Source organism: Vigna angularis, chromosome 2 (assembly GCF_016808095.1).
Source record: "Vigna angularis cultivar LongXiaoDou No.4 chromosome 2, ASM1680809v1, whole genome shotgun sequence".
Lineage (NCBI taxonomy): Eukaryota > Viridiplantae > Streptophyta > Magnoliopsida > Fabales > Fabaceae > Vigna > Vigna angularis.
The window spans coordinates 11007741-11030988 of NC_068971.1; the positions used below are offsets into that span (position 1 = coordinate 11007741).

The 23248-nt window shown below is 34.5% G+C and overlaps 2 protein-coding genes across 4 annotated transcripts; one reads left to right on the forward strand and one right to left on the reverse strand.

The window, feature by feature from the left end:
* The first annotated feature begins 543 nt into the window (after window positions 1–543).
* On the forward strand, window positions 544–11185 carry LOC108328918 (ethanolamine-phosphate cytidylyltransferase). Of its 3 annotated transcripts, XM_017562822.2 has the most exons (10): window positions 544–1041; window positions 1587–1822; window positions 3537–3727; window positions 5915–5986; window positions 6532–6599; window positions 8052–8172; window positions 8893–8958; window positions 9063–9185; window positions 10017–10073; window positions 10635–11185. In XM_017562822.2, exons 1-9 carry the CDS (start codon window positions 722–724, stop codon window positions 10026–10028), a joined length of 1209 nt encoding a protein of 402 aa, XP_017418311.1. In that variant the 5' UTR covers window positions 544–721; the 3' UTR covers window positions 10029–10073; window positions 10635–11185. The 3 variants fall into 3 exon arrangements, with proteins under 3 accessions (XP_017418311.1, XP_017418310.1, XP_052728239.1); XM_017562821.2 differs by lacking the exon at window positions 10017–10073 and having other exon boundaries at window positions 546–1041; XM_052872279.1 differs by lacking the exon at window positions 10017–10073 and having other exon boundaries at window positions 908–1041; window positions 1568–1822.
* Window positions 11186–15153: 3968 nt separating this feature from the next.
* Window positions 15154–18835, reverse strand: LOC108328917 (probable serine/threonine-protein kinase PBL8). Its single transcript, XM_017562820.2, has 6 exons — window positions 18527–18835; window positions 18016–18383; window positions 17779–17914; window positions 16706–16842; window positions 16473–16596; window positions 15154–16100 (listed from the first exon to the last, which is right to left on the reverse strand). Exons 1-6 carry the CDS (start codon window positions 18576–18578, stop codon window positions 15607–15609), a joined length of 1311 nt encoding a protein of 436 aa, XP_017418309.1. The 5' UTR covers window positions 18579–18835; the 3' UTR covers window positions 15154–15606.
* Window positions 18836–23248: the final 4413 nt, after the last annotated feature.

Genomic DNA, 23248 nt, shown 5'->3' on the forward strand with positions numbered 1-23248 from the left:
ATTGATTTTGTTTATTGTAGATCGAATAATAAATAAACACTATCAATGTTTCTGACCTTGTTTATTTTTATTTTATATATTTCATCATCAACGTATTGCAAATAAAGAAAAAAATAACAAAGAAGAATGCTACCAAAGACAAAGAAAAGAGAAAGTGCAAAAGACTTTTTTGTTTTAGAACATGTATTTTGAAAACAATTTAGCTGGAAGGACTTATTTTGAAAAATATTATAGAAAATTCCATTTCCAAAAACTTATTTCGGAATGTATTTTTTGTATTTGAGAAATTTTGTTCTAAAATTCACATTTTTTTAAAAACTATATTATGAAAATATTGTTTAAAAATTTTCAAAAAAATCGTTTTAAAAGTTTCCAAAATATGTAATCTGATGCACGAAGAAATTGTGGAGGTGCAGAAAGTAAAATCACCAGAAAATTGATAATTTTTAAATAAAAAAATAAACCATGGATGTGTCTCGAACATTGTCGGTTCGGTTTGAACAAATATCCAAACCCGACATTTGGCCCAGTTTTACGGAATCTTAGAATTAGAATTGTCTTACCAAGGCCGAATATTTTGCTTTTGCAATTCCAATTCGCTACGCTTTTCATTCCTTTCCATTCCATTTGTGTGTGGTGCTACGAATGAGGAAGGAGAAGAAGCGGTGATACACAGACATCGACATCGAGAGAGGGAAAGAGAGAGAGAGAGGGAGAGAAAATGAGTAGTTACGAGGCGGTGACGGAGAAGCCGGCGACGGGGACGAAATGGGTGGTAACGTGCATGGTGGGAGGGGTGATCGTGGGGGTGTCACTGTTGGGTGCATACTCTAGCCAGCTTGGAATGTTCTGGAAGAGCCGAAGACGCAACAAGAAACCCGTTCGTGTCTACATGGATGGTTGCTTTGACATGATGCATTATGGCCACTGCAATGCCCTTCGCCAAGCTCGTGCACTGGGTGACCAATTGATTGTTGGGGTTGTTAGTGACGCCGAGATCATTGCCAACAAGGGTCCTCCCGTTACCCCTCTTCACGAAAGGTTTCATCTTTGTGATCCCTTTTGTAATTTAATTTACTGTTTCTTTTGGGGTGGTGATCTTGTAGGTGGCGATTTTGGCATTGTTTTGAATGCCATTTATTTGTTTGTTTATTATTGGGATCCGGTTCCCCTAATGTCTGCAATTTGCCTTAGAGGTTGATGAAACGGTCTATGTCATAGGCATGAGTATAACGAATCATAGATGTGTTAAAATCAAAGTTTTACACTGTGGTCGCGGTTTTTCACCTTTCCATGGTGTTAAGTAGCTACAACGAGGTGGAATTGCTTGCTGTTTGAATTTGTGTAGTAATCTTCTAGATGGAGCTTTGCCGGAAGCCCTTGACGTTGAGCGTAATGTTCGTGGACCCTTTTTTAAAACCTTGGTTAAAGTATTTACAGTTGATTTTCTTATTGATGCCTCATATTACTCACGGTAATCTTGCCTACCTTAGAGGAGCCGGATTCTTAGCTTTTTATTGAAACTTGTTTGTTTGTTTGTTTGTTTTAATCTTGATGTGGCGTTTAGTGTGTTTTTGTTGTGTTAGGTTGATGATGGTGAATGCGGTGAAGTGGGTGGATGAGGTTATTCCTGAAGCACCCTATGCGATAACTGAGGAGTTCATGAAGAAGCTTTTTGATGAGTACAAGATAGATTTCATTATTCATGGGGACGATCCTTGCGTTCTTCCGGATGGAACCGATGCTTATGCTCATGCTAAGAAGGCTGGTCGGTATAAGCAGATAAAGCGCACTGAAGGGGTTTCGAGCACTGATATTGTTGGTTAGACTTATACTGCTTTTGCATTTTTTCTTTGGTTATCATGCTACTGCTCATGCTAATTGTCTCTACCGTAGAGTTTCCATAAAATAATTGGATACAAATACTTTCGAATATGCTTTTGTCGTTTGTGTTAAAGAGATTGTGACTTTTAGATGTCTGCATTGAGTGTCTGCATTGAGCATTGACAGTATTAATATGTATAAATATAAACTGTTGATGATGTAACTAAATCTTACAGTTTATAGTACTTTGACCAAAAAATAAAAATAGTTAAGAAAACTCACGTTAGGCTGCGGCCTTTCTCTTCTGCATGAACTTGGGAAAAACTATAAATTACTAGCAATCTCATGTAAAGGATGAATTTGAGGCAGTTGCTTAGTTGAAGAAGGGTACATACTGCTGCCCCTCCGTCTGAAGCTGCTGCAGTGCTTCTTCTAATCTGAAAGTGTGGATTTGCCACAGGATGCTGCAACCATCAACTAGCCGTTGGATTGTCCATCATTTTTATCCCACTCCTTGTCAGTTCGGTCTCTCTTTGTTTAAAACCAAATTTTTATTTTGCAGGAATTCCTAATTGGCATGAGCTGTTCTTTTCATAAATTACAGTTAATAATTTATTTTTAGTACAAATCAATCCATCTCAATTTCATCTCTTTCAGTTCTGTTTATGCTAATACTGCAAATCATACTCAATGCTTGAAATCTTTTATCTGAAAATAAAACTGCTATATTTGCTGTGCTCTGGCGGGTTAGCCATTGCTAAAAAAAATTCAATGTTTGGAAAACACTTGCATTTTTTGTGAACTGTTTTCAAATGAATGTAATTATTTAATTTATTTTGAAGATTTCATTACAATTGGGGGTTTATTATTGCTTCCCCGGTAATAGTATTTTCTGTGGGAGCATATGGGACAATGGAATCAAAAAGAACGGACAAAGATATTTTCTTCTAATTTTTTTAGTTCAAGTATTTTTGGGCCATTACATATTTTGATATTGACGATGAATGTTTGGTGTAAGTCTTTGATCTTATACCAAGAGATCCTATCCCATATATATCCGTCCGTCCATCCATCCATCTCTCTCTCTCTCTCTCTCTCTATATATATATATATATATATATATGTATATTATGTTTCATGCCTTATCTTTTTTTTTTCTGGTTTGATGGACAATAAGTTATCTTCACTCCTTAAACTTTATGTTCCTTTTCTTCTCTTGAATATTTGTTTTCATTCTATATATGCAAAATGTTAAATGGACCTTGAATTTAACATATGTTCATTCCATTTGGCTTTGTTTTGCCGTGAAGCTTAATTTGGAAATTTTGGTGCGTGGGTGAATCTTTGTTCTCAAATTATCTAATTATGCAACACATTTCCTTCTGACAAATTGACTAAATTTTTTAGAAGACTTTTCAGACCTTACCCTTTCTTTAGATTTCTTTCCTTACTCCGCATTGTTCCATGGACTATGGTTATGTCCACCTAATGTGATGAAACCTCTAGGCCATTCTCACGGTACTAGCAACGGTTGTTACTAATTGTTCCATTGTAAATGATTTTTTGTTTATGATTACTTTATGCAAGCATACATTTGCACTTTAGCTGGTATCGATGTTTTTCCTTTTAAGGTTATACTTCTTTCTGACAGGGTTTCGCTTATAGTCTTCACATATATAAAGAATTGAAGTTTATAACAATTTCTTACCCAGGTCGCATGCTTCTCTGTGTAAGAGAAAGATCTATAAGTGATAGTCACAATCATTCTTCTTTACAAAGACAGTTCAGCAACGGCCACAGTCCAAAGTTTGAAGCTGGTTCACCTGCAGCAACTGCAAGTGGAACTCGTATATCTCATTTCCTGCCAACATCTCGTAGAATTGTTCAGTTCTCAAATGGGAGGGTATGTTCATGTAAAATCTTCATTCTGATTTCTTACTGCCTTGCTATCAACTTCCTTAGTTCTCTACATTATTTCTAAAGCCCCTCTTTGCGTTGCTTGAATCATGTATTTCATTTCACACCATGATTTTGGTCTATAAGACGAGCCTTTGATCATGACAAATGCATTTTTTTGTTCTTATTTCCTTCTCATGCACATTACTTTTAAGAATTTAATTTGGCTTCTGGTTGTTTATAGAAACTTGTGGCTTGGAAGAGCTAGCAATATTTTTTTTTACTTGAAAATCAACTGACAGGAAAACCTTGTGCCTGAGAATTGTACAAAATTAAACGTTGTGGCTAAATGGATTTGGTGTTGTTCACTTCTCAATTTTTGGTGTAAATGGTTTGAGAAAAGTGCTAGAATTTAAATGGGTGTTTCCATTTAATTTGAGATCAAGTCGATCACTTGGCTTCTTTCTGGTGTTCTGCCAAGTTTTAAGTGTGTACGTTGAGGAAGGGGGTCTGTTATTGGTAGATTTACAAGATATTGACATTATGTCAAATGTACATGTTCTTAGTAATTATTTTTCCAGTTTTTGTACTTTGTTTATATTTTGAGGATTTCTTATCCTCTTGTAGTTATATATATCAATAAATTCCATGTAGGTAAGCTGGTAATTGAGACTTGAGTTTGTAGCTAATGATAATAGGTGTTAATTGCTTACTGTTAATGGTTAGTACAGTTTGTTTTGATAAGATGACATAGAAGGGTCAGGTATTTTCCTTTAGTTATGTACTTCATGCCATCTTGTATGAAAAATAAGTAAACAGCAGAATAGGTGGCATAAAATTACAAATCTAGTGACAAGACAACATACCCAGGCTTCCAGACTTTTTTGTTTAAAGTAAATGTTGCAGTTTACACTGCTGACTTTTGTTAATGTAAGTAATGGTTCCTGAATGGATGGAATGATAATAAGTTCTATTGTTTAAGAAGATGGAATGCATTCCATCGAATACCCTTTTTCTTCCCCTTTCAATTTGGGGAGGGTGGTTATGAGACGAAACCGGCCCTTTTCTTTTTCATTCCATGATAAAAATATCTACACAAAGAAGTGGTAACTTAATTCTATTTCATTACACTCATTCTCTTGCATTTCATACCATTCCATTCTCCATAAGGTATCTAAATGTAGCCTTAGGTAGGTATGGTACCATGAGCAGGCGTAGGCAAATGATGTAGCAAATCAGATAATTGATCCTTGAGCGAGGCACAGGTTGAGGTTTTTTGTTTTACATAACAAATCCAGCTTGAGTTCACTGACTTAATTACATGAATAACAACGCAAATCAATCACTACCATTCTTCTACCTAAGACGAACCCTAATTACCTGAATTAACCCAGACTACCTTAGGTCCTGTCTGATTGTTCAGGTTCATTCTTCTACCTAAAACGAACCCTAATTTCCTGAACTAACCCAGACTACCTTTATGTTAGGTCCTGTCTGTTTTTTAAGGTTCATGGGTCGAATGGAACCCATAACCACCCTTAGAAATTGTTAAAACAGGAACCTTCCTGAAAAACTGAAAAAAAAGAAGAAAAGTAGATTGAATTTTGAATGCTAACAAGTCACTACAAACAAGGCTTTCTGGCTGTGGGAGACATGAGTAACTTATCTTGCTTGACCTTTGTTGGATAACTTTTGCTATTGATGTGAACTGGTTCAGTAATTGACTGACTAGCAATGGACCCAAGGGTTTTGGAGAGTAAATCTAGTTAAATTTCAAGACTGTGTTTTCTAATTTCTTTTTGGAGTGTAATTATGTGAAGAGTGAAGAAACCAAGAGACTGTATCAAGCGGACAGGGTTAGCTCTTTTGAGCTCGTTTCTGTTTTTTCTCCTCGTTTACTCTATTCTCTATCTGAATTTCTTCCATTTTCTGAGAGTTATGGCAGTAACTATGGCATATCTCTTTGTACAAGTTGCTGATTTGGTCTTCTGATTAGTATTATGGTTGTGATTGAATCATTATGGTTGGTTTATTTCTCCCCATTGCTTATAGAAATATATGTTATTTTGTGTTACTTTGAGATAGTGTAACATTTTTCTCCTAATAATTTTAAGTAGATTCATGCTTTGTGTTGGCTGTACCTGTATGCAGTAATTTCTTCGTGTCACTTGATAATTTATTCACGCTGTTCCAGGGTCCAGGACCTGATTCTCGCATTGTATATATTGATGGTGCTTTTGATCTCTTTCACGCCGGACATGTGGAGGTATAATTTAAAAACTCTGTTACATATACCTAAAAGCAGCCTTTTATTCAAAATCTCTCAGCTTAGTAATATATTGATTGTAAGCTGTTTTTATTGCAAAGTAATCCAAACAAGAACCTGTGTCAAATCAAATTTCTGTCTCTCAACATTGAGTGGTGTTGTTCTTATCTGACTCTCAGCTTAGTAATATATTGATTGTAAGCTGTTTTTATTGCTAAGTAATCCAAACAAGAACCTGCGTCAAATCGAATATCTCTGTCTCACAACATTGAGTGGTGGGTAGTGAGAAAGAAACATAAGATAACTAATATCCTGTTTTGTGGTGTTGCTCTTATTGAATAATATATTGTCATTTGCCTAACTGTTATATCTGGCAAAATAAATGCCTGTGTATTAGATGGAGGTTATTTTGGGAGGGTGTAATGTGGTAAATTTTATACTGGGACGTTGCAATACTTTTTGCTTATATGCTACTACTTCCATTTGGATTGTTTTAATGTTATATAGATTTGACTGGATATTTGACTGACTTTTATTTTATATAGATCTTGAGGCTTGCTAGGGATCTTGGAGATTTTCTTCTTGTTGGAATACACACCGATCAGACAGTCAGGTTGTTAACCCTTATATCTCCTTTTTCCACCTTTATTTATTTTTTGAAATTTTATTTTATACCTACTATCGGTGTTATCAATGGTGCATAGTGGCAACCAGAAAATTCACTATGGAAGTTATCTGAATGGATAATTGGTGAATGTCAGATGCATAATAAATTTCTGAAGTGAAGCAATTAAACTATTTTTTGATATATCAAACTCATCAAAAGTATACCATTCTTGAATTTTAAAGAAAGGTAAGAACAGAAAGACCAATACTAGAAAAGTTACTAGATGATGATTGTGTGATCATGAAGTGTCACCTAAATGGTGTGAGCAGGCTGGAAATTTTATACAAAGTAACATTTCATGGGGGCCTGACATATTAGATGACTGGTGGTGGGCGGGCAGGTTGAATTTTAGCCATAGGGTTGCTATCACACTATGATCGTGTTGATGTGGAGGTGTTAAGATTGGCCCTGCTACTTAGACCTTGTCAATTGAGAGGAGGCTTATAATTAGTTAGCCTGTTATATAGCAGGCAAGACATGATTTGGGATGTCAGCTGATGAAAATTAATATTGGGTGGGATGGGACTATGCGAGAGACAGGGCTTTGAACTCCTAATGTGTTTTTTCAGTAATTTTATATTTTCCCCTTGTTCATTCTACTATCATACTGGTACTCATTGGAAATTAGGGATTTGATTAATAAATTTTCATTTCATTCTAGTTTCTGATCTACTGTCTGTCAGGTGGTTGTCATGGTGCCACCCTTGTGAAGTTGCATTGCCATGGTGCTAGAGTGACAATGGTTTATGTAAAATCTGCCAAGTCATTTTCTGCCATGGGGGACTTCGTATTGAAATTATTAGGGGTGATACAGTTATTTTTGGGCCTGTTCTTGGGAGTTGTTTGCACCATTTTATATTGCAACTTTAAATGCATCTATTGTACCACGAAGGAAGTCTCAAGTAAAAAAAAGTTAATGGTACTTTTGTCACCTTGTGTGTAGATATGATGCAGGTAATTGCTTAATTTCAAGCCTGTTCAGAATTATAGGGTGATATAAAATTCTAAATACAAGGTTTTATGTATGTTGTTGGCTTCTATTTGATCATTTGGGCTAACGATTTTCTCAAGTGGTTGTCTTTTCTCTGAAATGCTGTAGGATTATGATCGTTTTGTTTTATTTGAAATATTTGTTTGTGCTTCTGTCTAACTTTGTATTAAAGATTAATCTATCTTTTCTATTTGTTTGTTGCATTTTTATGGTGTTTGAGTGATGCTCCATAGTTATTGGGCTTGCAACATTGCCAAAAACTGTTTTACAGTAATAGAAACTCTTTTTCTTTCAATTGTAAGTTTTACATTTGAATTAGTAAAATTTCAGCATCTAATTTTGGTTGTTTATATTTCATACAGGGTGGTAATGTTTGGGAATTTTATATTGTAATTTCTTTCTTGTAGTGCAACTAGAGGATCACATCGTCCTATCATGAATCTTCATGAAAGAAGTCTGAGTGTTTTAGCATGTCGCTATGTGGATGAGGTCATAATTGGTGCACCATGGGAGGTGTCCAAAGATATGGTTAGTCTCATTTTAGCTTATTTAATTTTTCATTAATTTTTTGCATGGTGATCCTTTCTTTTCTATGGCTGTAAATGTTCTTGAGCCACTAGGTTTATTAATATATGTTGAAATGCCAGTGCTATTCACCCTTATTTATTTTGAAATTCTGAAGTAAATGGTCATTACAGATTATGTCTCTCCTTTGAATTGGTCTTCTTTTAGGTGATGTTCACTATTTGATAAAAGGAGGAAACTTGAGCATTCCCTGAACCTTCACTGTTTATCCTTTTAGATAAATGGTTCCTTGTTGTCCTTAAATTGTTTATAGGACAAGATTTTACATATAGCTTCTATCAGGATTTTTATTTCGTTAATACTTAGAGATCTGGCAGTGTTGGTTTACTAATAAATTTCTTTTGTTTACCTTTTTGCATTGGTTTTATGTTAGTTTTGATCAATCTAACTAATATTATCTGTGTAACCCTTTTATATTATACTGCATAAGTTGGTTGAGTTCATGGCCTTCAAAATCTCTTGTTTCTCTCACACTTTTGTTTTCTGTGCATCTGTCTAATTGTTACTTTAGTTATAAGTACGGCAACATAGCCAGCCTACATATTGAGATAAAGTTTTTTTATTGACTATTTCTTTGTTGGTTGGTTCAGTTGGAACATGTTCCATTTTACATGGTTTGCTATTAATTAAGTAATCACTTGGTTTAAATTCATTTGATTGCAGATCACTACGTTTAACATTTCAATAGTTGTTCATGGAACCGTTGCAGAAAATAATGATTTTGAGAAGGTACATTGTGCTACTATTATTACTTTTTGTTTTTATATATATGTTGCTTCTGCATCTCCAACTATCCCTCCTTTTATCAGTTATTGACATTGGTTTCCATATAGGAACAATGCAACCCATATGCTGTTCCTATTAGCATGGGCATCTTCAAAGTTTTGGAAAGCCCTTTAGGTATAACAACTACTACAATAATTAAAAGAATTGTCTCAAATCACGAGGCATACCAGGTACTTTCAGACCTTTGTTTGGTTAGAAGCAATTGATTACTTATTTGGCTTATTATTTTTTAATTTTGTAATACTTGTTACTATTGCTAGCATATCTAGTATGCTTATTGTGATGGTCTGTAGCATTTACACTCTAATTATAAATTGGTATGTATAGTGTATAATGAGCATGCATATATACTCGTAGTTGGGTTAACTTCTCTTTTGGGTTGTTAGTTTGAGATTAGTGTCCAGTATGAGATTTCTTGTCAAAATATGTCAGAATTCTACATTTGAAGAAATGTCTCAATTATAATTTGCATAGGGAAAATATAAAAAAAATATAGTAACATTTTAAAAGCAATCTCTATCCTAGTTATTCTTGTTAGCTAACCACTTCAAAACAAAATCAGACATACACTTACTGGTGTCTTTTCATGGAGCTCATTTCTTTTTTCTGTTAATCCTTTATATATATATATATATATATATATATATATATATAGTAGTTGATCACAAATATAAATAATAGTTTGTCCATGTTAACTTGTATGACTTGTTTGGTAACTTGGTTTAGTAATTTAGAAACCTTTTATTTTCTAAGGCCTTCCTTGACAAATAAATAACTTTGGCATTGATCGTCTGTAGGAAATTCATATGTTATAAATATAGTGGCAAAGGTGGGTCAACTACTCCCTTAAAGCAGAAGTAAAAGTATTTTTTTGAAGGTGTTTGATGGGGTTGATTTGTATTTGATACACCTATGTTATTCAATTCTTTTTGGTAGCTTAGGAGTGAACTGATTTTCTCACTCCTATTGGAATGAGCTTTGATTTCAAGAATTTTATACAGGCAGAAGTTTAATGTTTAGAAGGGAGAGAGGCATACCTCAATCCACGGAGCCTAATGGTGGGTTTGTTCGTGGAAATGTTTTTTATTTTCTACAACAAATGACAGGAATACTACGTTGTTTTCTGATATCAAAGAAGCAGAATATTTGAAATTGTGTAAAAGTATAAAATGAAAATGGTAAACATTATCGCAAACTATGACTTCTCTGGTTTGGTTTGAGAAAACGATCTTTTATCTCATTTTGGTTTTTTTGGTACGAAGTATCTTGAATCCACTTTAAGTGAATGATATGGAGATTGGTAGTGATGTCATACATAGGATTCTAAGTTATACTAATGAATGGCAGAAACTTTTGATGGCTAGAATGTCCCATCAAAATTGAAAATTCTCAGATAGGTTGTGTGAATTTGTATGTTAGTGAATGATGATGAGGGGACAGAGATGAACAGTTCAATGTGGATGAATGGAGTGACAAAAATGTTATGGTTGTACCTCAGCGCTAGTGTGCATGAACATTGGACATACATGTATAGAGAGAATGTCTGGTTTTCATCCAACATATGGTGTTTTAGTTTGTTTTGTTCTCATCACTCGATTTTGGTTTTCTTTGGCATGCAGAAACGAAATGAGAAGAAAGGGGAGAGTGAGAAAAGATACTATGAGGGCAAGGGTCATGTGTCTGGAGACTAATTTGTGTCTCGTTTGAAACACACACACAAACACAGTCTTATCGAAAAATAGGTTTTTGTTCGACTTGGAAAACTATGTTGGACATCGTGTTCTGCATCTCTACAAGTTAACCAACACAGTTGACACAAGTATGAAACAAGTTCTTTCCAAATAACTTGGTGATCAACTAAATTATGCAGTTGAAGTTCTACTTGAATGGAATATTGAACCCAAATGTTCAACTATGCTACCATCCCAACGCAACTTATTTTTCTTCATTTTTTTTATCTTTGTAATAACCTATATTATATTACTTGTGTGTGAGAATTTGATGGAGAGTTGTCTGATTAAGTATTATTTTTTGGTTTGATCAATTAGAGAAATTGTATTGGGTAAAAATAACAGTTGAATAGTTTTAGATTTGAATTTCTGTTTGTTATAGGAACTAAGTTGTGGTGTGTATGATTAGCAGTGTAATTTATGGACATGGTTTTCAATTACATTACATGTTGATAGCATTTATGCAAAAGATTATAAAGATGATGGGATCTAAATGTGAGAAATGCAAATTAGTATATATTCAAGACAATAAAGAATATTTTTTAAGTTAAAAGATAATTATATTTTTAGGTGTATATGTTAATTAAGTAATATATTTATAATTTGTTATTAATAAATTACTGAATGAAAATTTAAATTTATTCAGATGAACTGATCACTAAAACAATTAGCTTTCCAGGTGGGCTCTGTAACATCTGAGATTGTATAGAATCATATAACATAGTAAGTCTACATTTAAATAAAAGAGAACAGTTAGAATAGATTGTAAATAAAGTAGTTAAGCTTACAGTCATTCCAAAATGAGACATAATTTAAAACTTAAACGCAAATAAAGTATTTCAAAAGGATAGGAATCACAGGGAAATCCTCAACAACTAAATAGTAATTCAAAATACAAGAAATACTAAGAGAATCCTAAGGAGACTAAGTAGCAGCATCGTCTCCCTCCAAAACCTGCTTCAGAGGCACCTCATCCATCTTTGCTTGCATCCAAGTGGATGATCATTGTAAAAGAAAACATACTCCAGCAAACACAAACACACAAGTAAGAGTGAGCTAGATATAAAAATCATGTTATAACAGTCATAGGCAACATATAAGTAAAGACAGATATACTATATTATACAAACATGACTTGTGGCACTTAAACTTGACTCGTCCGGACTTAGAATGATTGTCGAGCTATGGCGGGTCATGCACTCATGGTGGCTTCTACTGCTTTGTAAAGTCATTGTCAATGGGTTTCACCCTACCACACTCACGAGGTTAGTCCGTTATCACTCACCTTGGACATACTGGAAGCACCCAAGACTAGGACCTCCTGCTACTACTCACGACATGATTCAATCCTCTCTATTTGAGAATGATTGATCATTGTAGTTTTAGGATAACCCTCAAGACTGAGCTACCATGCAAATCATTCTAAACACTGAGGGCACCACCATGTATCCCCCTTGAGGATCATAGAATTACGTTCAATACTGATACTTTTCACTTTAACACCAACATGATAATGCACACATAAGCCCTTAAAGCAACTGGAACAATTAAGTAAAATAACATACTGGAATAAATAGGAATATAGGCCGAACGGAAAACATCGACACATAATGAGCAAGACCGAACACCCTGTGAATGGTGGAGACCGAACGATATCTCACTTCCCAAAGGATAGGACCGAACGGTCCATAAAAGGTAAGACTGAAGAAGCGGTCAAACACTATTTAAGACCATCTACTAAGACCGAACGCTACCAAGACCACCCACTAAGACCGAACGCTACTTGAGAGACTGAACGCTACCCAAGATCGAGCACTATCAAGACCGAACGCTACCATAGAGACCGAATGCTACCTAAGAGACTGAACGCTACCTGAGACAGAGCACTATCAAGACCGAACGCTACCTAAGACCGAGCACTATCAAGGCCGAAAGCTACCTAAGAGACCGAACGTTACCTGAGACCGAGCACTATCAAGACCGAACACTACCTAAGATCGAGCACTAAGACCGAACGCTACTTAAGACGGAGCATTAAGACCGAACGTTACTTAAGACCGAACACTAAGACCGAACGCTCAACAGCGCATGGCCGAACGGTTATCAGTTTACTTTCGGCGAAACTGCATAATTCTACAGAATTTGTGCAGAATTATGAACAACACCTAACATAACCATTCCTAACCATTTTTTACTTACTTTTAACACCCTTAATTCTTATTTTATACTTAATTAAACTCATCTAAATGATTCTAAACATTCTTACTACCATTCTAAAGTGATTAAGACTCAATTTCAACTCTAAAACACCAATTTTCCCAACTTAGGGATCCAAAACCCAATCCTACTGCTTTGCACCTATTTTGATCAATTTAATGATTCAAACAAGTCACAATACACTAGCTAAGACTGCCCCAACAACCCAGTTGCGCTTTAGACCTCAAATGCCCAAAATCACTATCTCACTTCCTCTCAAAGTGACCTAAAACCACAAAAATCTAAATTTCTATCCAACCAAAAATATACCAGATTTCACACTTAAATCACTTCCAATTGGTTAATTATAGGAATTCAAACCTATCCAAATCAATTCTAAACAACTCAACACAGTTTCATGGATTTCACATATCAACACATACATTACAACATACTCAAAACGCAAAAATACAACTTCAAACAGTGCACCAATTCAGAATCCAATATACATACACTTCATGCAAGAAATTCAAAGAAGTACTCTAGCTCCCCTTACCTTGGAGTTGAGCAGTACAACCCACTAGAATGCTCTAACAGTGCCTCACATAGCAAGAACCCGACCAAACCCTGCTGAAGAAGGAAAATCTAATCGGATGGTTGCGAAGCTCACTGCGCCGCGGTCACTTGAGCACCACCTAATCCAACATGCAATGGCTGAATGTGAGGGAATGATAGAGAGAAGGCAGAGCAAGGTTAGGAAAAATAAGAATTCTAGAGAAAGAAGAGAAAGTTGACTAATGAACTCAGATTTTGAAAGGTCCTTTATAAGGTCATGATGTCCTTAGTTTTGTGGACCTGACTGCCTTAACATAAGATCCAACTGCTCTTGGTCCATTTTTCAGGTCCTTATAGGCTCAAGACACAAATTTACATATACAATATCTTCTTGTACTATGAGTAGGGCTTTTTCTATAAAAACAAAAAATAAAATATGTTTGATTATTTTAAAATTAGTAGTTATAACATTAAAATTATATGTAATATTGAAACTAATCATTATTTTTTTTTCTTTTTCTATTCTTACACAATTTAAAATTAATAAAATAATTGTCTTAAATATTTAAATCCCAGCAAAAAGTATGTATTATTGACCTTTCGTGTTTTTTTAATAAATAAGTAATTTTACAATCATTGAAAATTATAATATCATAAGAATATTTAAAAATAAATTATAGAAATTTAAGTAAATTTTAATGTTTTTTATAACGAAGCATAACGTTAAGTTTAAATTATTGGATTTATATATGCGAGCGTAAAAAGTTAACTATCTTAATTGTAAATGTTCTGTTACTAACTAGATAAATTAATATTCTCCATTTTAGTGTTAATTAATTACATTTAAGGATAAGAACTGAAAAATAATAAGAAAATTTCAGGAATTTGAAACTTACAAATATTTTTGCTAGAATTAAAATTTTCAAAAATATATTTAAACCTAATAATAATAATAATTAAGTGGTAGTAATAAGAGAAATATTAAATTAATGTGAAAACATAATAATTTCTATTAAATAAATAGTTAAGTTTTAGAGTATTTATGTTTTACTTCTCTTTAATAAAATAATTTCTCTTCCTTCGTTTTTCTTCTTATTTTCTTTTTTCCTTGCCAAACGTATCCTTGAGGTTAATTATGTTGAACCTACAATAAGTTCACTTAATTGTTGAAATTTACCAGCAATTTCATGTAACAAATTTTACATGTACTTCTGAGGATGTTAATTCCATAATTTGACAAAATAAAAAATTCATACTTATCAGATTTATGTTTAAATACGTTTAATATGATAGATTTAGATAAATATGGAAAAGAAATCGATAGATGACAACCACAAGTGAAATGTCTTTCCCGAATGGTGGATTAGTTTACAAAGTGATGCTTTAATTGGACTAAATAATACAATATTATTAGCTGTAATTTGAGTGAAGTCGAAAATGCTGTAGCAAATGAAACAATTCTTAAAAGAACCAGTTTGATATCACAAGAGTTAAAAAAGTGAATTGTTTTTCTTCCAAAAACAAAGTAACTAGATTGATTCATTCGTTCAAGCTGGGGTTGTTGAACAAACTGATTATTATATTATACCCAAGATGCTATGAACTACAAAAAGTGGAGCAAGTTGCAAGAGTTGAATGTAGAAAGGTTACAAAAACCTTAAAAAGCTTGAAAATGACCCTCCATCTTTATTTTTTAAAATACGAATTAGTCACTTCAAGAGACAGAATGATATAGAAATGTTAACTATGATTGTCTCTTCTTACCCTCAGTTTCCCTAATAATCTCCAATAAAATACATCATTAGGTACTTGCGTGTTTGGGTCGTCTTTCCCTTCCACTGCTGATGATGTGAGGAGGAGCCAGTTAAATTAGTTCTGATGCCACCATCATTACAACTACACAGATTTCCACACAATAATTCCCACCCAGATTAACACAAAGCCCAAACAACCATACAAAAATTATGCACCGGGCTAAGTTCTTGTCACATTATCATGTACAAAGCAACAAAAACAAGGATGCACCAACATTTTAACAACTATTTCTTGAGATAAGTGAAGGTTCGAGAAGCACACCAAGAAGACAGGGTTTTAATGCTGCATGAGATTATCATCTCACTCGTAGTGCTGCTGGGGCACCTGGTGAACAATTTGGGTTTGGAGATCGACACGCAGAACCAGGACCAACATTGTTTGAGAACCTTTGACGCATACGGTAGTCAGAGATTTTGTTCATGGCAAAAGGCCCAGCAGTCACACTATTCGATCCAGATAATGAGACTTCACCTGCACCAACACTGGAACTTTGTAAGGGTTCTAATGTCTCGACTACATCGCTCATTAGGGGCCTCGCTTTGGGATTTTGACTTAAACAGTAATAAGCCAAGCTACACGCTTTTTGTGCAGCCCTCACTGAGTATTGATTCTCCAATCTAGGATCAATTATCTGTAGTAGCTTTCTCTTGTCATTTAGCTTTGGCCTTGCCCAATCTACCAAGCTCTGTTCCTTGCCAGGTCTGGTCTTGTCCACTGATTTCCTCCCCGTTAAGAGCTCCAAAAGAACAACACCAAAACTATAGACATCACTCCTAGCCGTCAGGTGGCCTGACCATTTTCACAAATGCAAAATTTAGATGAGTCAATACACGCTTAAATATGCAACAATATAATGTAAAAATGCTTGTTTATTTCGAAAATGTCAGGACATATAATGAGAAAATGGTCTTCAAATTATATTTAAAGGAAGGTATAGATCGTTTTGAAGGAGATTGATCCCTAATGTGATAACAATAGCTTGATTCCAAAATAGCTATTTCATAAACTGTCTTTCTTGGTCATTCAACAATTTTCACCTCGCTAATTCACGTTACAAAATATTTGAGTACAAAATTCTTTTATTCGAGTTCAAGTTTTAAAGCAATTTGTAGTTCCCTTTCATTTTACAAATTGAACATATTTGAAAAACAAAGGTCATACCAGTCATTACATATTCAGGGGCAGCATAACCATATGTACCCATGACTCGAGTGGATACATGGGTTTCGTCACCTTGTGGTCCTGCTTTAGCTAGTCCAAAATCAGAAAGCTTTGCTGTATAATCCTATGGAGTCATTTGGTATCACAGTGAAAAAAATAGTAATTCCTTTATAACAGCCATAAAATGCAACGGAGAGAAAGGATAAATTAACCTTCAAATACCAGAAACTTACCGAGTCCAACAATATATTAGACGTTTTGAAGTCACGGTAGATAACCGGCCTTTCAGCATTGTGGAGAAATGCAAGTCCTTTTGCAGCTCCAAAAGCAATCATCATTCTTGTAGCCCATGATAAAGGGACAGTTGCCTCTGGAAGAATCAAGAAAGGTCATGTCCACAAGTTGAAAAACACCCGAAGACAAAAGTCTGAGCTTAACTTAGTATTACAACTGATAATGAACAAAAGATCAGAACAAGTTATTGTTCATGATGATTTATCTAGTCACAAAGTGAATGAAATATAATAAAGCATATCAGTAACAACGTTTCCAGATTCTAAATTAACCGTATACAAAAGTGCATGTGTCAATCATTAGTTGTAAACTGTAAGGCTGTGATCTCTTGAACTGAGGAAACAACACTGACAATATATCCAGAATTAAAATAAAGCAGAGAATCTTTGAGAGCTTAAATTGAAACTCTAGAAATAATATCGTTTTATCAATTCAAAGCACATTCCCACACAGATCCACTTTCTCCGTAGAAATTCTAGTGCATTATAAGTGTACTGCACTCGGTGGCCTAGATTCTATATTCTATTACGAAGTACTATAACACTTGTGTAACAGCACAGCTCCTTTCAAATACTTCATTTATTTTCCAATCAACACCCATAACTTCCTCGCATCAGCAAAGCCAAATCCAATCCCAATAATGCATGTTACACTTTAAGGCCCGGTTCGAATAAACTTCTAAGTAATCACTTACAAGGAAAAGAAAAAAGCAGATAAAACAAAATCAAACCCCTACCATGAGTTAAAATCTGTCTAACTTCTCCAAAAGCCAAGTTTGCTTCATTTTACTTTCTATTTTATTTCTTTTGAAATGCTAGTTAAGAAATCCATCCAAACATAACCTAATTAAATTACCCATTCGCGATGTATTCGTATTTACTTACCATAACTGTTTAACTGTTTGACAAAATACTAGAAATCTCTCTCCGCGTAGATCCAAACCCATTCCCTTCCTAAACTAAGCAAGAACGAAAAGAAAATTTTCATTTCGAAAGCGTAAAACTGGCCGTACTTCGGAATAAATGATTTTCCAAACTCCCTCGGAACATGAACTCGTACACAAGCAGCCTATGATCATCTTCACAACAGTACCCAATCAACTTCACCAGATTAGGATGCCTTAGCTGCCCTAGAAAATTCACCTCCGTCTGCACACACACACACACACACACACACACACACAAATCACAAAATTAAATAAACAAATTAATCAAGTAAGTAAAAAAGAAGATGCAAAAGCAAAACGCACAAGCCACTCTCGATGTCCTTGTAATCCTTCCTTGTTCAGAACCTTAACCGCCACAGGAAGCGATTTGAGTCCCACTCTGACGTTCTCATCAATGTAGCCTTTGTAAACGGTGCCGAACCCTCCCTCACCGAGGATGTAGTCTCCGCGGAAGCTCTTCGTTATGGTCTCCAACTCGTAGAGCGTGAACGATATCACGTGCGTGTTGTTGCTATTGTTACCTCGCGGTGTCGAACAAGCTTCGCTCAGATCCGAAGCGCACTCACTCAGATTGTGTCTGTGACCGTGACCGTGACCGTGCTTCTTCTCGCTACCGGCATTCTGACTCCTCGTACTGGCGCCCAAGGACGCCGCATGGTGAAGCTGCTGAACTGAAGCAACCAAAATACAAACAATGTGTGTGAGTGAGCGAGCGAGTTTCTGAGTTAACACGGTGAAATTGAATTGAAGAGAATGCCGATTAGTAAATGATGCAACTAATTAATACGAAAATTGCGAGCCCTAGATCTGGAACCTTGCGCGTTGGAAACTACGGCAGATTCCTCTCTGGTTCCGCAGTTTCCCATTCATTCAAGTGGTGGAGTGGGAAAACGACGTCGTTGGAGCAATTGTTGCGGTGGTGGTTGCGGAGTAGTAGACGACGGTGCTGACGGTGGTGGTGGTGGTGTCCGGCAGGACAAGTTTTTCATGCTTCGCCTTCTCCCCCCGTTCTGTTTCTCCCGTAATTCTTTTCAGCTCACTCGCTCCCTCCTTAATGCCATATTTAATCGCTTTTTCTGATTTTGCTTTTCATCGTACTCCACTATTTATTTCTTTATCGCTTTCCTTCTTTTTTTTCTTTCTTTAATTCTAATATACTTTTTCAATTGCGTCTTTATAAATATTATTATTATTGCGTTTTAATATACAATTAATATTCACGCTCCTCTTCTGTGCAACATTTCTTTTCTTTTCTCTGTTATTATTAATTCATGTTTCTCTATTTAGTTACTTTACATTTTAAAAATGTTTTCAGAAATATTAAAATCTAATAATATTTCCCCGTTATAGTATAGTTGAAAATGTTATTACCCGAAATATATAAGAATATCTAAATAACGTTACTATATAGTTTTTAAAATGTCTGAATATTTTACATTATTACTGCAGATTATGCGAGTTAATCGAAAAAGAGTTGTTTCAGTTAGTTTATGATTTCATGTTTAAATTCTAGATTTTAAGATTTGTTTTCCAATGATAACTTTATATTTCGTAATGATTATATTTTTTTGCGAAGAAGGCATATTTAATACAATATATTGTCCTAATAAAAATATTAATTTCCCATCCTACATATATTTACATTGCTGTGTTTACATTTATAATTAATAACGAATGGCTTACTTAATAAACTAGAGAATCTCGTATTAATAATTACTCGAAATTTAAACCATTTAAAAAAGGTATATGAATTAGCAACATGAAACCAAAGTGTTAATAGAATAAATGCGGTGTATTAGTGTTAACTAAGCATTATTAATAGTGGGTATTGCATTGCTTTCAAGATAACCATTTTTAGTACTTAAGTGTTGGAAATTTGGTTAATGTGTCTAAACTCACATTTAGATTATATTAAGCTTGGTATTCATGAATCACGAGTTAGGTGGGTACCGATATTTTGATCAATTCATTTTATACTTAAAAAACTTATCATATTTTTTAGGGTTATTTTTCTTAGGTTTAAATCATTATATGCAATACCTACATAATTAATCTTTTCTCGATTCCATTGACCTATCAAAACGTCATTATTGTTTACTCATTGCATATAACCTTTTTCTTTTTCTATGAATTATTTCTTCTCGCAATTACAAGGACACTATCTGCACGTTAATGGGTAGGTGACAAAAAAAGGGTGTTGGTGAAACCTTATGTGAATGAAGGTTCCTTATACTTAATTAGATTTGTTTAAAACTTAGTATAAGTATGTTAAAGTGTTATTGCTTTCTTTATATATAAATCACTTTGGTTGATCTCATTTGAAAAAAAAAAAGTGCTAAATAATTTGATGATTAAAAATCTAAACAAAAGTATATGGGAGTTTGTGAATGATTTTCATATATTTTTAATTGATCTTAATACTTTGTAACTACATCATGATAAACTAGGTGTAGATAAATTGTTTGACAACTTAAAAAAAAAAGGAAACATTTGAATATTGATAAATGTATGCTATTGTTTTATGAAATACATTAAACCTTAGTTACTTGGTAATAATGTAAAAGAAGAAAAATATAAGGATATATTTATAATTGATTTGTATCACGATTATTTGTGTAATTTTAGCATACGGTTGTAGATGATAATGAAATGTTTTTTTTTTGTTTTAAAGAAGAAAATGTCAATGTATGTCTTTTGTCCATATTATAAAGTTTGTTTTGAAAAGTTGAAATTTTTAGATGATTGATAATATTTATTTATATGTAAACTAACAAAAATTCTAATGAAGAATAAGGTGGAATTATCACCCAACATTCTAAAAAAAAATCATAAGAGATGAATAAGACTTGTTTATAGAAATTGAAAAACAATATTTTAATTGTACGAAATTCCATAATCAATTATAAAATTATAAGAGAATCAATCTAATAAATTTAGTCTTTGAGGTGGAAGACAATAAAAAGACATTACAAATATGAAAATAAGATGTGATGTAGTGATGGTGATAAATCATGGATAATAGATCGAATTTTGTTGGACATTTTTAGTACTCTTTGTTGATCAAATTTGTTTCTTATTGATAAAGTTTGGACCTTGATTTAATCGATCCAAATGAACTAATATTCAGTTGCAAAGATTTTAGTATCAATCCTTATTGATAGATTATTTTATAGATATTCAACATGAAAGAGAAATGCAAACATACTTTATTGCAAGAGATTAAGTGTTTTATATGTATCAAAGTCATAGATTGTGTTCAAAAATTAAACACATAAGGTTCAAAGCGATAAACAATACAATATTATTTTAGAGCAGATGATTCTAATCAATACATTGATTAGGCGAGGCAAGTACCTCCAAAAAGTACAGTGATCTATAAAGAAAACAATCTAATTTTTCCAGAGTACATGAGTCTAGCAATACAAGCATCAGATGACTCTAGTGATACTTTGATTAAACAACTTAAATGATAATTAATTAGAGGACTTATCATGTATCATCTTCTCTTTTCAATCCTTAAGAATATTTTTGTACTATATGAAATATACCGATCAGAGTTAATGATCATTCATGGGCAATTATCAGGTATTAATAGGTCAGATTACCTTACGCTCTACAAATATACGGTATTAATTACTGATTATTGGATTTGATTCTCTAAAATTATACTGCACTGATAACTAATCAATGGACTTGACTGCTAGAAACTCTATAAATAATACAAATGATGTCAGGTATAATCATCTTCTTCTATCTTAATAAAATATAGACCTCTTTATGAAACATATATGACTTGAGCGTCGGAGTGTTTTCTGCAGGTCAACCACCAATCGGGAAGGATTACTTGAAGAGTTGGCCGATCGGAGCATTGCAACGAAGGACGACCAACCCCAGACAAATGTAACCGAAACATTTTGGCGTCCACCGTGGGCCGAGCGGCATCCCCATGAAGCCACGAAGAACCAGACGCGCGCTCAGTCTCGACATTGCTATTCGGATCAACACCAGGTTTTGCAACAAGAGTAAAAAATTCCATAATAATTCCTAAAGACATGACTTTTGTTTTGAGAACTTTCAGGAACGTTCAGCTCTACATCCAACCTTGACAGGTTCCACTTCTCATTATAATTTACAAATTATAATATATTTATTTAACTCATGTTTTTGTGATTAAAAATATCCTCCACATGAAGGTTCAGTACTACGTTCAACCTTGACAGGTTACTCATCATAATTTACAAATTATAATATATTTTTTGTGAGTAAAAATATCCTCCACAGGAAGGTTCAGTACTACGTTCAACCTTGACAGGTTCCACTTTTCATCATAATTTATAAATTATAATATATTTGTGAGTAAAAATATCCTCCACAGGAAGGTTCAGTCCTACGTTCAACCTTGACAGGTTCCACTTCTCATCATAATTTACAAATTATAATATATTTTTTGTGAGTAAAAATATCCTCCACAGGAAGGTTCAGTACTACGTTCAACCTTGACAGGTTCTACCAACTCTTAAATTATAAATATTATGCACATGATGGTTCATAGTTGCGTTCAGCCAGGTTCTAACGACTCTTAATTTAAAATTATAAAATAATATGTGCAGTAAGGTTCAGACCTCAACTTGGTCAGGTTATCATGGCCGCTCGGGGGGAAGTTAGGAAAATGACTTCAAAAATCCCCGCTCAACGTAGGAAGTCAGAAAAACGACTCTTGTCTCAAGCTCGCTCGGGGGGAAGTCAGAAAATGGCTTCAGAAATCCCCACTCAACGCAGGAAGTCAGAAAAATGACTTCAAAAATCCTCGCTCAACGCAGGAATCAGAAAAATGATTCTTGCCTCAAGACCGCTCGGGGGGAAGTCAGAAAAATGGCTTTAGAAATCCCCGCTCAATGCAGGAAGTCAGAAAAATGACTCTTGCCTCAGGACCGCTCGGGGAAGTCAGAAAAATGGCTTCAGAAATCCCCGCTCAACGTAGGAAGTCAGAAAAATGACTCCTGTCTTAGGACCGCTCGGGGGAAGGCAGAAAAATGGCTTCAAAAATCCTCGCTCAACACAGGAAGTCAGAAAAATGACTCCTGCCTCAAGACCGCTCGGGGGAAAGTTAGCAAAATGGCTTCAGAAATCCCCGTTCAACGCAGGAAGTCAGAAAAATGGCTCTTGCCTCAAGACCGCTCGGGGGGAAGTCAGCAAAATGGCTTCAGAAATTCCCGCTCAACGCAGGAAGTCAGAAAAAGGACTCTTACCTCAAGTCGCTCGGGGGAAGTCAGAAAAATGATTTCAGAAATCCCGCTCAACGCAGGAAGTTCGAAAAAGAACTCTTATCAACCAACTACTCAACAGGTTCAGCTTTGTCAGGTTCCAATGCCTTTTCATTATAAAAATAAATATTGAAGCGTTTACTTTATTTAAAAGCATATTTTTTGGGAGTGAAAATCTCTTGCAGAGGAAAAAGTTTCAAAGAGAACTCTTAGCATTTTCTATTCAGTCTAAGGAACAGATCCAAAGAGAACTCCTAGAGTTCGTCGCTCGG